This window comes from Malurus melanocephalus, unplaced genomic scaffold, assembly GCF_030028575.1.
Source record: "Malurus melanocephalus ecotype Western Australia unplaced genomic scaffold, MMel_1.1 scaffold_37, whole genome shotgun sequence".
NCBI lineage: Eukaryota > Metazoa > Chordata > Aves > Passeriformes > Maluridae > Malurus > Malurus melanocephalus.
Window position 1 is genome coordinate 1,626,968 of NW_026623269.1, and position 22,937 is coordinate 1,649,904.

Consider the following 22,937-nt stretch of genomic DNA (forward strand, 5'->3'; position numbering starts at 1 on the left):
TTACTGTCTCGGTAGCATTTGAATATGTGACAATAGCTAAATTTTAGTGGTAGTAAAATGTTCCAAAATTTTCTGAGATGCTTTGTACCAATTGTCATGGCTAAATTTTAAGGTGCTTAAAATTTTGGAAGGACGTCACTTAGGCACAAACTAGGAATTTTAGTTTAGGATGTCTTTATAAATAATTTCTGTTAACAACTAATATCTTACAAATGTTATGTTAGACTTCTGTTAGGTCTGGGTTTACTGCTGCATTTTCTAATATGATGCCATTTATTTATACAATAAGTAAATCTGTAAGGAAAATTTTCAGTATCCAGAGGTATTAACCTGTGCCATTTTCTTTATAAGCTATACTGCATGAGTACAGCATCAGATTTCACATCACATACACTTGAAAATGATCTTCAGCAGTTCGTGCTCAGGATGTCCATAATTCTGAACAGTTCTGTATGGAGCATTTTAAATTATTAYAAGCATAACATGGAGTGCAGAATAATATCAGCTCTGAAGTGCGAAGGTCTAACTTGAGGTTGAGAGTTGAGGAGAGTTCAAGGTATGGAGTTTTATCTGAGCTCCCTGTAGTATTTCTTCTTTTAATACTTAAAACAATTGCAATTCATTGCAGACTCTTTATGTGATACTTGATGCATCTGCTTATTTGTTATGCCTCTGTGCCCACAGGTGGGCATGCATACATTAACTGTTCTCTAAAGCGGAGTTTTAATCAAGTGAAATGGCTATTMACTTTCAAATATAGTGCACTTTCAAGATGATGGACATTTTTCAAGCATGTGCATACAACTGAACTCTGCATAATTTCCTGTGACACAGTTGCATTTCTTGAAGAGAGTGAGGTGGGAAAATCATCTTCAAGACTTGACCTAAATAGCATTTCTGTGAAAAGAAGTCAAACCCCAAAATAAGAAGTATCATTAGAACTTCCTAGCATGTTTTCTCCCTTTTGGGAGAACTGTCAACCCCAAAGAAAGGGCAGCTGTCTCACTGCTGTTATGCAGAACCCAGGACTGCTCGACAGCCTGTTCCCAGCCCAAGAAATTGCTGCTGTTTCATATACTCAGAAAACTATTGTGGGATTGCTGCTGGGGGAAGAGAAGGTTCCTCTTGTCTCCAAGATGACAGCCCCACTGAGCTGTGGGAGACTGGAGGAACATCTCTGGGCTTCAATGATACTTGAGAGGTTTGTCATCAGTCCTCTAAGAATGACTTGCTTCAGTTCATGTTTACAAGGCCTTTGCTTTCTCTGTATTTAACAAAAGTGATCTACTCAGGTGTCTGGGTCAGCACCTGCTCTTGCTGATACCATCTTATTTTGCAGTCAATTCACTTTGCAAACTGATCAAGAAAGCTCCTTTCCAAAGGGTTACTTTTGCATTTCTCTTTGCGTGAAATATTTTTTCTTTCTTTACCCTTTACATGCTGTGATTGAGCACAGATGTGCATTTCCTGTGCATATATMCAAGGAATATCAAACATATGTCAGGGGTCTTTTTCCCCTCCTGTAACACATTTTCCATTCTAGTTTAAGAAAAAAAAATTAGTTTAAAAACACTTCAAGTTTGGGCAAGGGAAGTTGAGTTTTTAATTAAGTACTCCAGAGCAGCAATTCTTCAACATTAATTGAAATGTTTGTAGTGGGTATAAGCAACACCTTTTGAGTGGCCTAGACCCAGGGAGGGGGGGAAATCTGTAGAGKTCTTAATTGCTGATGTCAAGCTGGTATTGAAAAGCTGCCAGGGAAGCAATTAAAAGAAATGGCCCTTAAAATACAAGAAAGAAAGAAATGGTCRTTAGTGGAGGACAGCGCTAGACCTTGCAGTTGTTTAAACTACAGTTTCTAACTGGTAGCATTAAATGCAATGGTAAATAGATTTAAAATAAAAGAAAGAGGAGTATTTTCTCTTGTGCTGTTTTGTGAAGTATCCTTCCTTTAACTCCTTGCTGGAGGTGCAGCCATAAGATGGTAGATTTCCAGYCTTCTCTGCTGCTGAGTAGCTTCTTGTTGCTTGTTTTGTGCTACGGATTGGCATTCCTAACCAGGAGCCAAAACTCCACGTTCCATTTGCTTCTACTTTTTGCATTTTCACAATGCCACTTTTTCTCTTTTGTGCRCCCTTTTTCAGTTTGCATTTTATTAATTTCCTATTTAATATTTAAACTTGTTGTAAGGATTTAATCAATCTAATGAACATAGTATTTCATTTTATCCCTTGATTATATTTCTGTTAGCGTTGCTGGCAGCCAATAAGCTTTCAGTAATATGTCTATGCAAGACAACTTGAGACAATAGTTCTCGGTCTCGAAGGCTAATACTGAGATATCTGAAATGCTAGATATCCAAGGAAAGATGTACTCAGTATAGAGAAATTTATGAAATAAGACTTTTGTTCATGTTTTATGTATTTAGAAAYATGTCCTTTCTGGAAATGAAGTCTTTATGGGATTAATGGGATTTTAATATATTTATTTTGCACCTGGGAAAATAGGAGGAAGGAGCTATATCGTAAGCTCTCAGCCTTTTATTTATTCTCTTGGGGTACATCTATAGTAATTACATATTTAGTAGAAAATATTGAGTATTGTGGCAGAAAGTTTAGTAGTTTTTGTGGTGCATTTTATTTTGTAAGTTCTGCCTGTGTGGAGGAAGTTTAACTGACAGTAAAAGAAAGTATATTTGTGCCTACCCTCCTGAGATGTTGTAATTTATTTGTTTATTCCAACCTGTTGTGAAAGGTACTCTGTATAGTTGTTCTTGTAGGAAACAAACATGCAAGTAAAAAGCTGATAAACCCCTAAGTTGTTGTTATAAGGGAGCCAAATGCCTCTGGAGTGCTACTGCTCTTCAGACATTCTGATCTTAATGTTTTCTCATAACAATATCATTTTGATTAAGTGAGGAAATGACACTAACAAATGTTATCTAAATTGCTTGATACTAGTGATGTGCACTTCATTGCATATAGACCTTGGCAGCACTTTAGACCTATAGTCAAGTTCAGATTTGTAAATTGGCATATAGAATTTACACAGTTGGACATGTCAAGATTGCCAAGGTTCATTGCTTTTTTTTTAAAGTGTAGTCTTTTGATTAGGATATGTTTGCATTTTGAGGTTTAAGAATGACTTTTAAGCCTTTKAGGTGTTATCCCAGTTGATAGTGTGAGAAAATTGTAGTTTAAGCAGTTTCTTTTTCATATGAACAATTATTTTTGGTATTTTGAGGTAGGATAGTCAAGAGAATTTATTCCTTATTCTATAGGCAGAGGAATAAGCACCTAGATGTCTTGTCTGACAAGACAATTTTGGGCTATCTATATCATTACYCTGTGGTCAGCCATTAATCTAGCCAAAGATGATTACTAGAATGGATTTTGTCTGCAAAAGCTTGTGGGGGATGGTTGATAACATGACACTTCCTGACACCATTTATAAAGGTATTGCATTATGTGGGTAGGATGAGATTGGCCTATGATCAATTTACTCTTCTGAGAAGAACGAGTCAGTAGAAAGACGTGGCACTGCSAATGTGCAGGGAATATTTTCAGAAGGGGATGATTTTGTATGCACAAGAAGCACTYCGAAGTCTGATAATAAGAAGGGCAATTGAGTAAGATACCTGGGTAACTGTTTTCTACTCTGAACTTTTAAAACTTTAAGACAAAGGTCTGTTCAGAGATGGAGGGCTGAATGGAGAAGATGGTCATTCTGCCCCTGGAACAGTGGCTCCCACGGCTCATGCAGAGACTCACGAGAAAAAAAAAATTGCATGTCCAAGTGACAGAGACTCAGGAGATATGCACCTGCGGGTCTCTGGATTGGTGGTGTAGCARTGAATTGGTCCCAGTGGGACTAATATTCTGTAAGGAAATTGGAAAGAGAAAGCTTTGCTCAGACGGCTCAGGGGCAGCCCAAGGACATCGCAGTAGTGACTAGAGTAAATCTGGTTCTGGGGTACCAGCACTATGCAGGAACGGCATTTATGGTTGTCCCTTATAAAATCTCTGGTGCTGAATTGAGGAGAGGATTGGAAAAATTGTCCTAGTAACAGATTCACATTGACATTTTGTCTCTGCTAGAGTGGAGAAGTTAAAACTGCCTGGGGAAAGAGCAGAAGAGACAAAGGGAAACTACTTTTCCTTCCCCACATTGCCGTTGTTTGTAAAAATAAGAGAGTTTTACAATAAAATGAGGAATGTGTTCTCTCTCACTGTTTACTTCAGATTACACACTTCTGGTATATGAGTGACTTCCTCCTCTGGCCACTCATCAGGATTGCTTGACATCAGAAATAGACAATACTTTCCTTTTGCTGCTTGGGGCACCCCATAATAGTTGTTCTAGGAAGGACTGGGAAGTCTGCAAGAGGGCCTAGCTGTTCCACTGTAATGATGAAGGAACCCCAAAATAAGTTTTATTATTTGATTCAATTAATTTGAATTTTGTTGCTAATCATGTGTGGGCTTCTTTTCTTCTTTTTTCAACAAGAGATCCTTCTTCTAAAGTGGCAAATAGTATGCTCAAAATTAATGTTGGCATAATACTCAAGGTTTTTTTTCTGTCTTGCAATGTGCTTAAAGGTTGGGAAGTAGAAGAGAAAAGAAGATTGGAGAACGATGAAATGTTCTCTGTGTTTTGATTCCTCTGCTCTCTGTTCTGAGGGTATCAGTGTAAGGTTTCTATGCTGTAACTAACAGCTTTTTTCTGGCTGGACATGGCTATGGAAAATTGTGTGCTATGCCATGACTGTTTCACATTATCAGCTTTATTTACTTTATTTAAAACTTAAAGCATAGTATGTGATATTTGAAACATTTTGTGGAAAAAAAAAAAAWTTCTGTAGTCCTTGTGGTATTTGGACATAGTCACAGATGAGTTGTGCTTAATCTCTAACTGGAAACTTCCACCTGTCTCCCTAGAAGAGCTATTCAGGTTCATGTCTTTAAAAAGAAGTTATTATAGAAGATTTTGGTTGTATGTTGGTCTTATCCAACAAGCAAATAAATAAAGCTAGCTCTTAGTGAGTGGATAGGGATTGTGAAAGAGGTGTAGGTGGTGAAGAAAGGGAATTTATTGAAGTAATTATTAGAGTCTTAATGATTACCAGATAAAAACCTGATGAGGTTTAAGAAAACTGATGGATTCGCTCTTTGATATGGTGTTTTTAGTGATAGTTAAGAATTGATTAGTACTTRGAATCAAACTAGTATCTGGTAAGTAATAGTGGACAAAATAAAGTGAAGTTTGCACTGTATTCCCAAGTTTGTGTTCTATTATTTGTTCAGTTTTCTATTCCTTTACATGACAAATATATCCAAATCTTAGCACAGGATAGAGAGCTGAAGTTGGTAGTCTGTTTATCTGTATCAATATTTTGTTCAAAACAYGATGTTGTACAATTTAGGCCATAGGTGCCACAAAATGTCTTGGAGGGACTTGTGACAGTTCTTCTATGAGGCGTAACTTAATTCTTTGGCATTTTAGCAGTATGTTTTTTTTCCTCTCAGTGTTAACTTTTTCTTTTAAGAACTGTAAAATGAAATTGAATGACCAGAAAATAGAAAGAAACACAAATACTGATTTTAATATAAAGAAGAATCAATATGGTATATCATCTTTGTTCTGTTAATAGGAGTCATATTTTGAGTAGTTGATGTATTTCAATCTCTGTGGAAGATAGCCTGAGAGAAGAATGAAAGAGAATTTTTACATATGTAAGGAAGTTGTGTAGTCACATGCATGTGTTAAACTATTGTCTGTGTGAGGTTGTAATTTTTTTTCCTTTTGATCCACTTACGCTTATTATTTTTGAAGATTGATCCTGTTCTAATTAAATGAATGGAATGTTTTCTTCAGTTTGTTTTTGGAAAATAGTCAGGTTCTTAGGTTCAATTTGATATGCTTTCAATCTCGTGAGTCTTGCACTTTTGGCKTATACTTTGAACATAGTTCTGTGAGATGTCCTGGTCTGAACCAAACAGTCAATACAAACSAGGTCTTGTTGGGAGTGTAAGCCCTGTAACTTCTTTCAGAATTGCTTGGAGTATATAGCCTAAGAAGTTTTGGTAGTCCCCTGGCAGACATGTTAATACGGGCTGTACCAAGCTAAGAGTCAAATAAGAATAATGCTTTTCCTCCTGATTAAAAAAGTTCTTTATTTTTTTTGAGATGAATTTTATCCTGATGCTGTGGGTGGGTAGGATGCATGCCTGTTTCAGTTGGCAGGGACTGCAGTATTGACATCTTGCATATGAGAGCAAAGAGAGACACAAGTGAGGGAGTTAAAACAGTACTGATTGTAAGGTTATTCTCAGGCATAAAAGCAAAMTTCCTTTTGCTTTTTGAGTACAGTTTTATTTTCAGCACGTTCATTTTCAGCAGGTGGATTAGAAGATCGACCTTTCTGACATTGGGTACTTAAACAGATTCTTTGAATGTTTTTTTGTAAGCCTTTTAATTCAGTCCAAGAGAGATTGATGCTTACAAGGTTATCTGTGTTTCACTGCAGTTTGTGGCTGGTCTWTGTTTTAGTCTGCAAGTTATTTATAACACCTAAGACTGAAACTTACAAGTAGCTCCAACTTTAATGGATGAATRTGTAGTTTTCTATGTTAGAAAAGCTTCTAGTTTTTCCTTTGAGTGCTGTAGATTCTTGCATTCCCTCCCTCAGGATTTTTTTCCCTATTTTTTTTTTTAATTTTTCCCTATGCATCATGCATTCTTATGTTTTTGATAGAAAAATACAAAAAATTAATGAGTCCTAAGATTTCTAATATAAATAATAGTAAAAAAGACATTAATCCTTATATATATATTTTCTTGTCTGATACAGTTTAGATTAATATTAAATTACATATCTAGCATTACTGATTTTGACAGTGTTAAGTTAGTTTGGGGATCTTATTGAATTATAAAAAAAATCCATTGAAAATGCCTATTCTCCTCTTCAGTCCTGGAAATGGTACAGATGACAGAAAAAAATTGAATAGATTGCTTAATAAAATTTAAATAACCTTGAAAACAGTCAGTGGTACAACAAATGATGAGTGAGTCATATTTAAACTATACAYCTGCTTTTAAAAGGGATCAGTAGGGAAGAGAAAAACACACGTACAGTAATGGCCCAGTGCTTTGTACCGAAATCTGATCTTTGGAAATAAGTCTCCTAATAGTGTGTTGGTATCTTGGCAGTGTGAATAGTGATCCTGTATTTTGTTAGATTTACTGTGTGTAGCTACAGCTGTGGGCTTTGTGTAACACATTTAGAAGAGACCAGACAAACCCTGGGGAATATGTTCTAATCCTTTTGAAAACACTCAGGTTATAATGACCTAACTGTCCTAAATTTCCTTCTAATGTTTTCAAATATGGTGCTTCTCAGGCTGTGAACTTTTACTTGTGCATTCACATAACAAAATATTGTTGACAGTGATCCTAGTTACTCAAACAAAAATAAAATGTTTAGTTTTGTATTTATTGTGACTGCTAGGGTAGTTACAGAGTATATTTAAGAAYGAAGTCTGCACAATATCATAATTCAGATTTTATTTCAAGGTGTATGGTAAACCCATATTTCTGGTTCTTGTCAGTGAAAAACATTAAAATGTAAATAAAACTAACTGTTGGTAGATTAAGATTTCCTCCTGTGAATGTTACATTGTGTTCTAGATTTCATTTGTTTAATGCATACTTTSAAATTTTTATTTTAGGTCAAACATCCGGCCAGACTATGCAGATACAAGCTTTCATGAGTTCAAAATGCATACCTTCAGTCGGGTGACATCTTGCAAAGTCTGTCAGATGCTTCTGAGGTATTGTGAAGGTTTTATGGGGTGGTTATGTCCCTCCTCTCTGTCCCYACAAGAAGTTAGGRCTGCCCTATCCCTGGAAGYGTTCAAAGGCAGGGTGGATGGGGCTTTGAGCATCCCAGTCCAGCGAAAGGTGTCCCTGTCCACGGCACAGTGTTTGGAAAATCTTTAAGGTCCCTTACAACCTAAATCATTCTATGYTGCATATTTAACATATTGTTGATATTCTGAAAAATGTAGCTACAATGTTTTTAGCAAGGGCATTTGAGTGTGGGTAGTGCCTTAGTTAAGCACAGGCATGGAATAAATTAACCTCAGGTATGTTCCTCTCTGCCATAGCTTTCTTTTCTTCTTTTAGCGAGGCTTTTCCTGAATAGTCAGACTGACCTGGTTTTCTATTTTTTTTTAAAGATTTTTTTCCCTCAATGCAATAAAATGTGACAATGAACAATAGTGCAGACCTTCTAAATTTGAARTCAGAAGGGCTAATTCCTGACTTTGGAGCACTACAGAGGAGTTATTGTGTCTGTTGCTGCAGGAACAGGTGTTGTGCACTCAGGACACAGCCCCCAGATGCTGTGGGGGTTCACCTATGGGTGCACCCAGCTGGGTATCTCTTGTGGCGTGGAGACATTTAGAGGAATTAGCAGCTCTGAATTTTAACTGAAGTGTCCATGACATATTTTTTTTTACAAATGAATAAATTTAAAGTCAAGAATATTTGCAATRTAGCCTGTAAACTACTTAATGCTTAAATATATGTTCAGACTTACCCCTCTCTTGAACTGGATGTTATTTGTCGTGGTGCCTAGGCAAATCTCCACTGAGATGAAGTCAAGTGCAGATCTGTGGCAGGGTAGATGGCTAATAGTACAATTTTAAGTGAACTTGGGATTACATTTGAAATGGAGGTTGTTACTCTACTAGGAGTCAGAACTGCAAATGGCTAGTAGTGACAGAAAGCAGATGAGCTGCTTGTTTGTCAGTTGTCACTTTTTCTCAAGCCTTTAAGGACTGTCATTATGCAGAACAACAAATKATTTCTAATAGCTGCTGCCATGTCTCTTATGTCCTTTATATGTAGRATTTGTCACCTCTAATGTATCACTGCCTGATTTCATTTTACAGGGGAACGTTTTATCAAGGCTATTTATGTTCTAAGTGTGGAGCTGGAGCGCACAAAGAATGTTTAGGAAGACTAGACAATTGTGGCAGGGCTAATTTAGGTGGTAAGTCATTTTTATTGTTAGAATACCATTTTTAATTAGGAYATAAAACTTGCTAGATATAATTAAGGTTTAATTTACCTCTAATTTGTGTTTATTGTAACATGCATACTTGTGAAACTGCCATTTATAAGCACAATTAGAATWGCATTTAGGATTCACAGGGATTTTTATTGTGACTAAATTGAAATGTTCCAAAGCAGGAGAGAACTGTTAGAGGTCAAACCAAATTTCTTTGTCAATGTCATATACAACACGGAATTGCTCTTGTTTCAATTGTGGACTGCTCATATGTGTAACACCTATTGTACAGCACATCATCTGTCATCCTTGTGCTTCTCCTTTTATGTCTGTGCCAATTTTCATATTTTCCTCTCAGTTCCTAAAGCTGTTTGTGTTGCCTCAGCTTCCTTTTTCATCTCTTTGGTTTCCATGGTTTCTGTCCACTCATAATATTCACGAAAAGGTGATTGATGACTCTCTACTTTCCACACCTAGGAACCATTTTTTTTTATTCTTTTAATCTGCTGCTCTGTGAGTTTCTTCCCTGGTCATTGCTACTTGGCACTTCCCCTGATGTTCTGCTCTTTGGGACTTTAAGAAATCTTTTGATTTCAATTACCATTTGGCCTCCCACAATTAACTGCAAAAATGTGACATCTTCCCTTTCTGCTCAGTGTTATACCTGAAAATCTCATTCTGMCATCATCTGGATCTCTCACTGCTAATGCTAAATGTAAACCTCCATCACTGGCCATCCCTTGCCTTCCCTGTACCTCCCTTATTGGTGGCAATGAGTTTATCACACAATTGCCAAGGTCATGTGTTTGTAGTGCCATTTTTGATTCTTCCCTCTGTCCAGCTTCCTACGTGCTCTTTCTTTTTTCTAGAGATTATTTTGAAATGCTCTTGTGCTTTAAAGAGAAAAGCCAGTGGGAACACAGGATAGTTACTGGAAAGTGGAGTTGTATACGTTGGGGAAGTTTCCAGTTAGGTAACATTCTCACTTCTCTAAAATATGGGCATTACTTTTCAGAATTATTTCATAATAATTTGTGACGTTTCTGATGTCTCACATACCTCACATAAGCTTCTACAACCTCTTCCCTTGGGTTATTTTCTTTTTGACATTAGTATCTATGATCTTGGTAACATGCTGTTGCAGAGATMATCTCTCTCCCACTTTTGAATTACATGATGACTTCATCCACTGCTCWTCACTGAGCTGCTCTTTCCAGATTTTGACTCTAGCTTGTTGTCCATTTCAACATTGTCTAAGATTGTTTCTGTCTTTGYCCAGGTTTCCATTAATTCTGAATTCTGCTTGCCTTTTGGTGCTCTGTGATAATTACAAGTGCCATTCTTTCAAGAAATCAAAAGCATGGCAGGTGCTGACTTCTGCTGTAGTCATTAAACTTTTTTTTTAGCTGTGTTTTTCTCTTCTGTATTTCAAGTCTTCCATGCTGTCCTTCAAGTTTGAACTCTTTACAAATACTGTTTTGTAGATCTGAAAACCRCACAACTATCACAGCATTTGTGACTGAGATCCTTTTTGAAATACAGCTTTTCACACAACCTCCTGCAGATATTCTAAGGAAAATAATTGTTTAAAATTATCTTAAAAATAGAATGTTTTAAAACAATTACATTTAAAGTAATTAAGTGGAAAAAAACCACACATTATGTTCTTGTCAAAATAACTTCTTCTGTGGTATAAACCACCCCTACTTCTACTTTTTTCTTTGTATTTTCTTTCTTCTTTGTATTGCTCCTCTTTTTTTAATCACTTCTGGGTTTTTTTTTTTATTTTTTATTTTTTTTTTATTTTTTTTAATTGGATCGCTTACACCCCAGGAGGCAGGAGCTTGTCTTTCTGTTCCTCTGTAAATATCTGTGGACACATATGGTGAAACGTGTATCAGTAAGAATGACCATAAATGCCTAGATAACAAAAGATACTGTATCTTGCAATTTTCCTGCRTACTTAAAACAATGCTGTACACTTGCTAGAGAGATATAAATAATAACAATATCAAATCACAATCCCCCTTCTTTGTAAGTGGAATAAATGAAAATTTCAAAAATTCAAAGAAGAGGAATGGTATATTGGATTTTGATTTAAATCATCTTCCTSATGTTTGTAGAATTATACTGTATTGAAATTCCAAGCAACTGGATTGTTAAGATCCCTTTTTGTGTTACATTTGTGTTACATTCAGGTGTTCAGCCCTCCGTTCTCTCCTGAAGCTTCACTTTGTCTTCTCAGTCTGTTTTGTCTCGTAAGCAAAGCCTTCCTGATTGCTGTAGCTCTCCTACAAGACAGGAGAGTTGTGTGTCTTCTACCTGCTCTTGAGACAGAGGGATGGGGGGTGCTTCCCTGTGACTTTGTGTCTTTCCCTACAGTCTGCTCTGAGATCATTGCTGCAAAAACCAATCAATCAAGGACATTCCTTACTTAGCTGAAAATATGTCATCCCTCCACCCAATAAAGGGACTTTGGTCAATGAGTAGGAAGGAGAATCCTCAGATTTTTCTCCATTGTTTTCTTCTTTTACTCTTTATTTGTCTTTTCAAAGAAAGAAGTGTTGACTGAACAGTGCTGTACACATTCATAATGTGTACAGAGCAAGGAAAAGTTTAAGGAGGAGTTTTACCAGTACCTGCATCCCTGTATAGGCCAGATAGGGATGGGAAAATTCAGACTCCCTGAAATATTGGTTAGTGCAACTTGAGTATGAATTTTTTTTTGGAGCTATAYTTGCTAGAGATATTCTAGAGCGCTGCTGAGAAATGAGGTTTCCCATAAGTTATCTGCCATGTCTGCTAAGTTATGAAATGTTATTAAAGGCATGCAGACATAAAGATRCAATGTAATTTCAACATTTTCACTGCATTTTGTGGAAGAAGTGTGCTTTATATGAAAAAATTCTGACATGGTTTTAATTTTGAATATTTTCCTTTTGAAATACTCTGAGAAATTAATTTATGGTAAACATATTTTTTAGCAGTGTCATTTGCTGCTCCYGTGGGAAATGTGCAAAGGCTTGTACAGCAGCAAAATTCCTGCAATGCTTATTGTATTGATGTTTGGTGGGGGTTTTGTTTTGTTTTGGTGGTTGGGTGGTCCCCCCCCATTCTCAATTTTTTTTCTAGGGGACTATTACAGCCTTTTTAACAGGGTATAATGCACATGAAACTAAGTCATCATTTTGTGAAACTGGACATTATTATTCCCCAGTTGTGCGGTATTAGTTATGGCCACAGACATGGAATATATATTTATATATGTGTAAATATGTATGTTTTCTGTTTAATCTGGTGTTCCGTTATTCTGCCAATGCTTTTCCAGATGCTTCCCAGCAAAGTGCAAATCCTTTATGTGGTAGATAATATCCAGAAATGATGCTCCTTGCTTTATCCTGTTAAATTTTCTAATTTTTTTTTGGTGTTTGAGGAGTTTTTACATTTTGTTAATGATTTTGCATGGCTTCCATAATTCAAAATGTCTGACTGCATTTCAGAGTGTTAGAACAGTGAGTTCTCTGTGAAAATGTGACTTCAGGMTTTTGTGACAAGTCTTGACTGACTGCTTCTCTATGATAAATAATTTTGACCACTTAATAGTATATTCTCCAAATGGAATAGTTTAATTTTTATATTATCTTTTTATAAGTGTAACTTTTTCTGTGTTTCAAAAAATTTTCCTTCCCATTCTGTAAACCTCTTGTACTTCTGGAGGTCTGYCTGAAAAAAGGTGATCAGAGTTCAAAGCACTGCAGTGGGAATATGCCATTAGATTTCTCAAAAGCATTTGAATTTTCCTCAGCTTTTTCTGGTTTTGTAAAGTTTAAGATTCTGTTTTCTTTATAGACCACTGAGCAGATGTTTTTGCTAGCCTTTCTGAAATGATGCTTAGAACCTTCCTGAGTGGATTAAATCTRTTAAAATTTCATTCCAAGTCATGCTTTGTGAAAATTCAAAAGACAGACATCCAAAGATAGATGAAACCTTTTGAATGACAAAATTATTAAGTGTCAGATTTAGATGATATACTTWTGAGAGAAACATCGACAAAATCTGAAGATAAAATTGCTGTGGTCTCATGCTATGCCTTATACACAAACATATGCCAGTTCTTCAGATGTTTTGCTTCAAAGAAGGCCAGTTCAGCARATTGTAGAAATTTTAGTGATAAAAGATGCAGAGTTAATCAGTTGAATTAATAAACAGAACAAAATGTTTGCATTTAGSCCTTGGGTTTTCTTGGTTGCTGTTCCTGCCCTTGCTGCTGGAAATCTGCAGTGTTGGTTGAAGTCTTCTGTGCTCGTTTCTGTCATTATTGATTTAAGAGTTTTTCCCCCCACTTAAATGCTGTCCTGTACATCCTCAGATAGTCCTCTACATTTTCATATATTTTACTTTTCTGCCCTATCACTTCACTCTTTCTGTGATTTGTAGTTGTTGTTCATGTTGTGATGAACTCCTTCAAGTTTGATTGCACAGTCTTAAACACAAGACTATGAAATCCTTAAACACAAGGATTAGGAAATGGATGCACTTATTTCACCTTATGGTGAAAGGCCACATATATGTGATGTTCTTTGGTGGCTGATGAGGGCATCTCTCTCCTTGTTACATCTTCTGGCTTCTCAGCTGCATTCCTATATCTTATTTCATGGCACAGAGCAATTTCACTCATCTGGGGATGCTCTCCCACTAGTTGGAAGGGTTTGTGTCTGGGAATGCTTAAGAGTGGGGCCTTGGGTAAGCAGGCATATGATACATCTTCAGTACCCAAAGGGAGAAGCTGTATCCCWTGCTATTCCCACTTTTATTGTAAAGACTGTTCTGTGTCCCTTGCAATTTCTTTAGAGGCCTTATAGGATTGATAAAACAGTGCCACTCTGCCTCTGTCTCAGGGCAGAACTGAAGAACTCCAGTCCGTTTCCTAGTCTAAACCAGCAGAATTAACAATTCATTTCTATTTCCAGAYTGGAATTTTTCCAAGTCCATCTAATTATATTGAATTACGTTTTCTCAGGCAAATGCTTGCTGGTTCTACTGACTATTGAATATTTCAGTTAGAGAAACCTCCAATAATGATTCTAGGATCYGAAAGTGTTTTTGAATATTTTAAGTACAGTGCCAAACCCACAGAATTTTCTTCTTTATATTGCTTTTCCCAGGGAATGTTAAAGGTGTGTCTCATCAGTTCATAAGTAGATTAGAAAAACATTAGCTGGTCATTTTTATAGTAAATCTTAGTTAATTTATGCATGATTTCTTTCTCATTTGGATAATTCCATTTGAAAAGGTACTGTATTTCTTTAGATGGAAAAGAAGTTTCTTCAAATGCATGATAAACTTGAAAGGAAATGTTGCCATATGAATGGGTTAAGTTTAGAATTGCTTTCATACAGTAAGGTGCATGCCCAATAATACAGCCCATGCTGTTCATGTCCTAATTGCTTCCTACAGCACATTAGAGATTATTCATGAAAAGCCTGTAGTCTTGACATCTGAAAAGAAACCAGCAACTTTCACTATTTACGTTTTTGCTGACTTAATCAGTAGTTGCAAAGTTTCTGGCTCTCCTCCAAACCCCTTGTGTCAACTGAATTGACAAGTAAATGCTCAAATCACACAAAGTTCATTGGAGTTATACCACTTTTTAAAAACTGCAACAAAGATTGAGCTGTATAGTTTACTGATTCTTACTCAACCTGAACAAAAGCCACCTGGGAGCTTGGTATTTTTTAGGGTCTTACAGTGTGGTACATCTGGGTACATTTCTAATTTTGTTCTGATTGTGCAATGACTGGCTAAATGACTGGAAAGGAACACGTAGTCCCACGGCTCCTTCAAAGGGACTTAGTTTATAGTTCCCACGTTTTAAATATTTTGAGTTTTCTTTTAAAATAGAAAGGTGAGTAGCTTATTACATATATTTTTATTTACTCTCTATTTAGTTAGCGTGTAAATCCATCTGCTCTGTTGCCTCCCTGACGAGCAGCTTATTCCCTTTATCTGAGCTGTGTTCCGTCACTTACTGAGGCCAGCTGCTGTTCCTCTTGCTGTAGTAAAATATAATTATCAAAATGTGACCCAGTGGTAACATGGCCTCAGTGAATAAACAAAAAAAAACCCCAAACCTGTGCTGAACTATGGCATTAATTAAGTGGCTGTCAGAACTGGGGACTCACTTGATCATTTCATTGGCACATGGGTGATGAGCAGGAACTTTAATTCAGSTTGTCACATGTGAAGTATCTGCTGGTTGGTATCCTCTGACATGACTTTTTTTTCTAAAAATAGAAATGAGAGTCTTGTTGCTCCTTGTACTTGTGTCATGTTTGGAAAGCAGGTCTTTCATGAAGAAATCATACTAATATTTCAGTACAGAATATTCTGAAATACAGGAATATTTAAGCTGTAATAAAATAACAAAATAAGTCTTATTTTTTGAGTAGACTTATGTATGTGGAAATTCAGATACTGGATATTTTTCTATTCCTGAAGTGTTAATAGTGAAGCCACAAATGACATTTTGTTCCATCAGTGTTGGGTTTCTTTTTAATCCAAATTCCTCACTTCCCTTTTAATGAAATTTCTTTTACATGAATGATCAGGAGTTTTTTTTTTTTATCTTCTGATGTAGTGATTTCTTGAATTCAGTTATTCAGTTACTGAAATTACTGAGTTTCCTAATTATTTATTATGAAAAGCTTTGGGATGCTCTGATCAACAGTTGGAATGCTTTTATCTAGTTATATTTGGGATGTTTCCTGGAGGTAAAAATAATATTCAACAGCAGTGTCTAAAAATCAGATGAATTCATTCCCATTGGAGGATAGAATATTTCAACTTTCTGATAAATTATCTGCTGAAATAAATATAGGTCTTTAGAATATAGAAAAGAAACCCCCCTAGCCCTGGATATGAAGTTTTGGTCTCCTTTGCAAGTGTAGCTATGTGACTTCCCTTCGTTTGAATTAATTCATAATGCTGAGATCAAACATTCAAAAAAGGTGATTTTATTCAGATTTTGGCAAAGAATTCTCAAATTGTGAAATACCAAAATTATATTGAATTTCAGCAGCACTTGAGCAACTAATTCCCTCAGGCTGCTTAGAAAACGTCTATAGACTACCCGCATCTCCTCCTTTGGGCGGGCAGGTTTATTTTCTTTTCTTTGCTCACTGTACAAATGCAAAGCACTGCTTGTGGAAAGGTTCTAATGGCAGCAGTGCTCTCCGTCGGGCAGGATGAGGTGTTTTTGGCGCAGGGAGCCAAGGTCTACGTGAGCGGAGCGGTGCCAGCGCTGAAGGGGCCTGGCCCGGGCACGCCTCAGCGGTGCGTGCGGAGTGCTGCGAGACTCGGCTTTGCTTTCCCACACCGCACGTTTAATGCAACCTGATTTAGTGCAACTACAGGGACTTGCAGTTGGAGTTTATTGTTTTACTGGGGATATGCCTTCTTGTTTAGAAGATATTGTAGTAAAAGTTTTCAGATGCGCTGAAGAACGCAGAGAGCAGGCCACGAGCAGCTTGTGCTGTGCCTCAGCACCGTGTGTTGTGCGACAGAGCACACACGGGTAAAAACAGCTGCGTGTGCTTTGATAAGGCACCGACCCAAAAGCTGGAGTATAGCCAAGTACCTGCTATCAGATGAGACATTCAGTGGACATGTAAAAACGTTCCCTTCTTTTGTGCCTTTTGTGATGTGTGTGCGCTAAAGTTTTACTGGCTTTATGCAGTTCTGATCTCCAACAGGTTTTCCCTAATTTCCAAGCAGTACCATAAAATTTATAGTAAAGGCAAATAAACCAGCAGTGATTTCAGTCTTTGATATACTTACACAATGCTGAATTGAACTTAGACATGAAATAGAGAACACCTTGAAGCTAAGGGTACACATTTTACCTTGATCCACCTTGTCATACTGTGAAAAGACAAGAGACGGGAAAAGGTGTGAACTCACTTGAAACGAACTGTAACTTTGCGTTCCCAGCACGGCAGTGTTTGTGAAGCATTTCTGCAGCGTTGTCAGGGTTTGTCAGGGGCGCTGTCCCGGCCTGCCGTGCAGGTGCCCCGCGGCCGCAGCAGCCCGGGCCATGGGCGCAGCGCGGCGGGGCCAATGAGCGCCGGCACTGGTGCAGGGAGCGGGGCTGTGCWGTGAGCCCGCCGCGCCCCGGCCCTGGGCGGCCCCGCTCTGCGCKGCTGAACGCGGCAGGTGCCAAGGGAGGGAGCGGGCTGTTCTGGAACACCGCACARCGCGGCCTGAGATTGCAAATTGTACACCTTTTACAGAGCAATCACCAATAATGCCAATTTTTACTTATGTTTCAGAACACGGAAACGTGAAACACGAGGTAAGGACTCTTTTTCTGTTGCATGTCCTGTTTGTTTTGTTGGTGACATAASATTTGCATATTACTTTGTGCATATGCTGATGGAGAAGTATGTTTTTCATCTGGATTTCCAAACAGATTTACTTAGTGCACTGTAGAAGTTGTCTAAGCAACAAGGTATTTGTGATTAAATAGGAATGTCTTTTGCTCAAAATGTGAGTTAAACTTGCAAACATATGACAGTGCCGAGAGCCCTGGAAAGGGTGGAGATGCTTTTTAACGCTACAGGTAAGAAAACATACATTGCTTCATAGCTGGTGGTTAAATCCTTACTATTCCTAGATGAAATCTGGGTGTAGAGTTAAAAGTTTTATTCTTTTTTTTTCTGCTGTGCCAGAGAGCTGTGGATGATGAAGGATTGGCAGGGCAGTGTTTTGCTTTCCATGTGAAAAGACTATAATTGCAGAGGTATCCTGCGATATCAAGTTTTTGTAATCTGGAGAGGATGTTAGAATGGGACCTGAACAGAGGAACTGCTGAGATGCWCATAGTGTAACTTGCTGCCAGCCCAAGAAGGCTACAAGCCACCCAGGGTTGTTTGCTGGCCAGCCTTCTTGTGCCTCTCCACTGTTGCACAGATGGGCATAGCAGCTGGGTTTTGTCTGCCCCTTTTGACAAAAGAGAGGCAGCACCTCAGACCTAAATCGTAATAGTTTCTAGCATCTATTTTAGATCGTAAGCATGTGTTAATTTAATTGCTTAAATGACGTGCCAGTTAGGAGCAGCATGTGAGTATCCATGTCACTGCTCTCCATAGGCATGGCTGTTTTTATGCTGTTGCTGCTATGGGTAATGGGAGGATGTTACTGCTGACATGGCTGCTGCAGGTGGTCRTGTGCAGGGCTGACCATGTCTGTGCTCTYGGATATTTGAACTGTTTGGGTGTCRCTGTAASCCCAGATGGCACTGGGGCTGGGTGAAGGCAGCCCTGCACTCTCTGCTGAGCTCCTGGGATGTGGGCTCCAGGCGAGCTCTGGCTCCTGGGGACCTGCAGGGGAATTGTGTGGTGAGTGAGGAGCTCCAGCAGAGGAGAGGGGTGTGTTGCATTTGCCCAGCTCCTGCTTGTGCCTGTGCTCAGCCCCTGCCTGCTCTCCTCGCTGCATGCTCAGCTGTGCCTCTGGTCGGGTGCTGTTAGCCTTTTGTGCCTCTGCCTTGATAGATGTGCCAAGTAAGGGCGCTCTAAACTATGGGAATCACAGCGTGGTCCATTTGCCTGGTGCCTWTGCAGTCCTGCAGCTGGCAGATGTGGCCAGATAGCTGCAGACTACTGCAAAGATTGTCTACTGTGCTTTGTGGACAAGGCTGCCAGACTTTGTAAAACTGTAATAAACATACTGCTATTACCTATTGAGTTGATTGAAAACACCAGGATTACATTTGTTTTTACCAAGAGTCTTCTTTAAGTGCCTGTTTTAATTCTCTCTGTGCGGAAGAAAACTTGAGAATGGATAAGGAGCTGTCATTTTGGAAAACATGAGTTTASGTTTCTTACCAGTAATGTAATGATTATACCAGTACTGTAATACGTTTAAGGGTATTGAGCATGCTTTCATACAGCTCAAGARCTATTTCCTTAAAACTGTGTTCCTGCCAGTCGTTGGGTGTATGTGATTTAGGTTGGTACAGTATCTCTTTTTTTTAAATTTTATTTCTATTTCTTTAACTTCCTTTGTACTTTCTTTCTGAATCCTGCCCCTTTGCCTCTCTTGTGCAAATCTGTGGTTRCTCACCAATCTGCATCAATCTGTACCAGTGACACGGCTTCCATCTCTAAAAAACAATACAGGATATAACTGAGCATTTTGCTTTAATCCAGTACTATTATCTTCATTGTGGCAGCAGCTTTAAATTTTTATTCTGTCCACTACAGATGAGGCAAAACTTCRGAGAGAATATGGCCAAGGACTCAAGAGTTTGAAAGCTGTTTTCAAACTAAGCTTTTCATTTTGCTTGATTGCTACAGGGCTTGGTAATTTGGTTATGCCTCAGGTTACTGCTTTCTGGCTTGCTTTGGTGTGTGTCCTGCATCAGCTTTTATCAACGGCGAGTAAATCACAGCAACCTAATTGTTCCCTTTGTTATGCAACATGCTTTTCTCTGYTTGGTTTGATTAAAAAATAAATAAATGCATGAACCGTCATGCAAGTTACCAGATAAAACAAGTTTGCAAAAGCAGATGAGTGGTTCACAGATATGCATTATTTCACGTTGAAGTTTCCAGGGATCCATATTAAATGTTCTAGTGTATAAAATATAGAAAAGAAATTGAAATAATCTGAGTCTTGTCAGACAGTTGCTGATTTCACACAACTCTGGTTCCTCCAGTTTTAGAGAGAGAGAGAGACAAGTTAAAAAATGTATTTAAGTATTTGCCCAAAGAACAAGAAAATTAAGCATTCCATATTGGAATTGTAGCTAACTTCAGTATAAAGTGGAAKTAGTGAAAATTTCTACCATGTTAAAGCAATGTGAGTGGCTTCAACTTCATGCTGGTGGACATTATCTGGGGCAGCTAATGCCACACTGCACGCTTTTCCCCTATCCTCTTCATAAATAATTAAAAAATATATTTGTTCTTGATATCAAAAAATGATGTATGAACCAATTTTCTATGGATTGAGACTCTTTCAGCCTAGTGTCAGAAAAAATGAGATGTATGAGAAAAAGTCTACATTACTAAGAATATTTTTCAAAGTGTGATCTTTCTACAAGATAAAGATAATTGTGTTGGTGGTTGGGGGAAATAACTTAAGAAAACCAGCTTTGCCTAGTAGATTGTGGGAATGAAAGGATTGCAATGAGCCTTCATAAAAACATGTTTATTCATATCCTTGATTCTTACTTTTGCTCTGCAGAAACGAACAAATGGAATTAGAAGAAGCTCTAGACATGTGGACCCAGGTTTGTTTCATGACTTTTTAATACTTAAACATTAAATCAAAAGAGTGAGAAAGCTGTAACTTGCTTTAAGTTGCATTATGAATATTATTGCCATGCAYGCAATGCTGAGAACTTGATTGCTGAAGTAATGAAGGTCTAAGGCTGTTGGTGTTTGTGATTTCAAAGATAAGGTCAATTGGTGGAACTCTAATATTTTTCCCTTGGTTTTTCTTTAAGTAGGGCTTTGGTTTTATTTGAACAACAGAATGCCTCTGGGCTTTCAGTTAACATGACCCACCCTACTGTACTCTGTAGTTTTAACAGAAATAACTAAGGGATGAATAGCATACCATTGCTTATAAAGCTCAGGTTTTAATTCTTCAAGTTGTAGGTATTCTCAGCTCTTAACTGTAGTGGTTGTCAGTGCTTAACTGTATGAGTTGCTTTTCTGAAAGGCATAAACCAATTGCAGTTTTATATTGAATTTCAAAGTGATCTCATTTTTCCTGTTAGTTTATGGTAGATACTTTTGTGGAATCATGGCAGCAGCAGCCCTTAAGAAAATTAAATGCTTGCTTATAGGTTGTATACTCAAGTGGGTGAACATTTCCTCTGGAGACCCATTATGTGTCTGTATAAAATATTCAATGTTTTTCAGTGTAACTGTGTGATATTTTTAGTGTCATTTGTTACAGTAATTACATTTCTGTCCTTTATGTTTCTTGTGTAGTTTAATTACTGGAGATTTGTTATGCAGATATTATTTAGAATAAAAGTAAGCTGTGGATTATTAAATATTTCTACATGTGGACATCTGAGAGGAGTTAAACATTAAACAGGATGGCAATTCTGTACACCACATTACAGCCTGGCAGAGCGAAGCACTTTTCAAAAAGCAGGAATGCTGGTTGTGCCACTAGCGTTGCAGCTGCCTTGGCTTGGAAAGTCTAAATGTTGTAACTAGCTGAAGCAGACCACACCTTTCTTACTCACGTACCTTTGACATGTTTTGGAACACGTATCGTCGCTTTGTTCCCCCTAGCAAAATAAACCTGCTTCATGGTTCTAGAAATTGTTCTGTATGCCATGACGACTGCAGTCATAAAAGAAAAGAATGAGCACCCTGTAACTCTGGAAATTAGTACAGTCAGAGGAGAAAACATCAATAATGGGAATTAAATCCCACAGAAAATGATAAGAGTATTTCTTACACGTGTTTGCTATCAAGACTGAGTTCTTCCCATTCACTGGTACATACTGTAGTGTAGTGTAGTTGGGTTCTTGCAGAAGAGYCCTTACAGGTTCAGTACCTTTAAACAGAGCTATCTCATATATGGTCACAGAAGGTCAAGTAATTTAGCTTTGAGAACCTTTTGAGTATATGCATGATTTTACTTCTGTTGAAGTCTGRTAGAAGTATTTGCAGGATCTTCATGTACAAGGATACTTCAAAAGTAGTTTTTATTGAGGACTAAGTACCACTGAAATCAMCAAAAGTAATTGAATGAAGTAGATGTTYGAAAGCTGTATGTAACCAATGCCTACAATACAGTTCTCCTTGCACCCCACCTTGTCCATTTACCTACCTAGAACAGTTCTTTGAGTTGTTGGCATAATCTTGGTTTAGACTGAAGTTCTTGGTCCTCATAATGTTTTTGAAAGCCAGTAGAAATGCAGAACATCTGCATGAACTTTAGGTCCCTTTATTAGAAACATTGTTGCAGAAGACTTCTCACAGAATTGCTTCTCACATTTTAAGGGTGTATGAGAAATATATTACATGGCAATGTGACGTATACGGTCAGTTTTCAAATGAAATGAGCTTTTTGTTTTGCATTTTGTCTGGACAGGCATTCTGTGTCCTCCTCTAAGTGCTACTGTTCATCACATTGCACATTGCCTTGGGACACAGATGCTATCCAGAGGGCAGCACTTGTAGGGGATCAGGTGTGTCAGGAATGCATCATTGCACTGGTCCTCAGAGCTTTTCAAGAACACTGGCATGTAAACTTCTGAGGAGTCTGAGCACCGGGAGGCTCTATTTTGCTGAAAGAGGTGGTCAAAAGGTTGACTGCCGTGACTGCTTTGTCTTCAGGTTTGGTGTGCTGCTGCTGCTACCAGTGGTGCCTGTGATGGTGCTGAAGCACGGGTGCTGAGTTACAAAGCAGACACTTGMTGTGAAGCAGTAACCAGCACCTGTAGTGACTAAATATTGATGGAGTTTGRTATCAGCAGCAAACACAAATATTTTGGATTGCAACTTGTCAAGGCTATGTCCTGTTCTGCGTGTCTTTCACTATTTTAGTAAAGAATAATGAATAGCATGGTCAAGTTGATGCACTGTGCTTCTCTTTTTRTACTTGTTAGAGTCAAATTCAGCCTTTGCTGACACAGCTTAGCCCAGAATGAAATACYATTTAAATTTGATGAGAGGTAGTGCAAGTCAAAGGATGGTCTAAACARAACAATGTGAGGATACTGAATTAAAGTAACTTGTCTCGTGGTAAAGCTCATTGATGAAGGAGCCTATCTAGCTGAAGTACCCTGAAAACAATWAGTTGGTTTATGGCTTTTTCATTTGTTTTTCTTTGAAGT

General features: G+C 37.9%; 1 protein-coding gene across 1 annotated transcript in view; it reads left to right on the forward strand.

Annotated features, from left to right (window-relative positions):
* The window catches only part of VAV3 (vav guanine nucleotide exchange factor 3), a 146,391-nt gene that overhangs the window by 76,942 nt on the left and 46,512 nt on the right, over nt 1-22,937 (forward strand). Inside the window, exons 16-19 of the mRNA XM_057364284.1 lie at nt 7,728-7,829; nt 8,955-9,055; nt 17,401-17,423; nt 20,318-20,363. Coding sequence (XP_057220267.1) covers nt 7,728-7,829; nt 8,955-9,055; nt 17,401-17,423; nt 20,318-20,363 — 272 coding nt within the window. The remainder of the gene's footprint in view (nt 1-7,727; nt 7,830-8,954; nt 9,056-17,400; nt 17,424-20,317; nt 20,364-22,937) is intronic.